This window comes from Morone saxatilis, unplaced genomic scaffold (genome assembly GCF_004916995.1).
Source record: "Morone saxatilis isolate NCDOM2014 unplaced genomic scaffold, NCSU_SB_2.0 Contig10, whole genome shotgun sequence".
NCBI lineage: Eukaryota > Metazoa > Chordata > Actinopteri > Moronidae > Morone > Morone saxatilis.
The window spans coordinates 7,539,203-7,539,527 of record NW_023339652.1 but is presented as its reverse complement, the minus strand read 5'-3'; the positions used below and the strand labels follow the sequence as shown (position 1 = coordinate 7,539,527).

Sequence of the window (325 nt, the reverse complement as noted above, 5' to 3'; positions counted from 1 at the left end):
GATGCACATGCATATATATATATACTCTCATCAAGCTCAATGGTCCAGTAACCGTTTTCAACTGACAGAGGTATGTTCTCCTTTCTATCAATTGACTCTGTGACCACTCCAACAACCCAGTCAGTCTTTCCTTCCACTTGTACCTCATAGTAAAACTTCCCTGTTGTGAATCCCTCCTTTGCCAAAACCTCTGGACATGCTTCAAATCTCTTTGGATTGTAGGGAAGACTCTGTACTGTGTCTCCATATATCACTTGTTTTCCATCCTCACTAAGTGAGCAATATGCTGTGGTCAGGGGTCAAGAGTCAAGTCCACTGCATGCTC

At 43.1% G+C, this 325-nt stretch overlaps 1 protein-coding gene across 1 annotated transcript in view; it reads right to left on the bottom strand.

Annotated features, from left to right (window-relative positions):
- Nucleotides 1-234, bottom strand: part of LOC118342279 (tripartite motif-containing protein 16-like) — a gene marked incomplete at its 5' end in the record, with an annotated part of 2,033 nt that extends 1,799 nt beyond the window's left edge. Inside the window, 1 exon segment of the mRNA XM_035680789.1 lies at nucleotides 6-234. Coding sequence (XP_035536682.1) covers nucleotides 6-234 — 229 coding nt within the window.
- Between the last annotated feature and the right edge of the window lie 91 nt (nucleotides 235-325).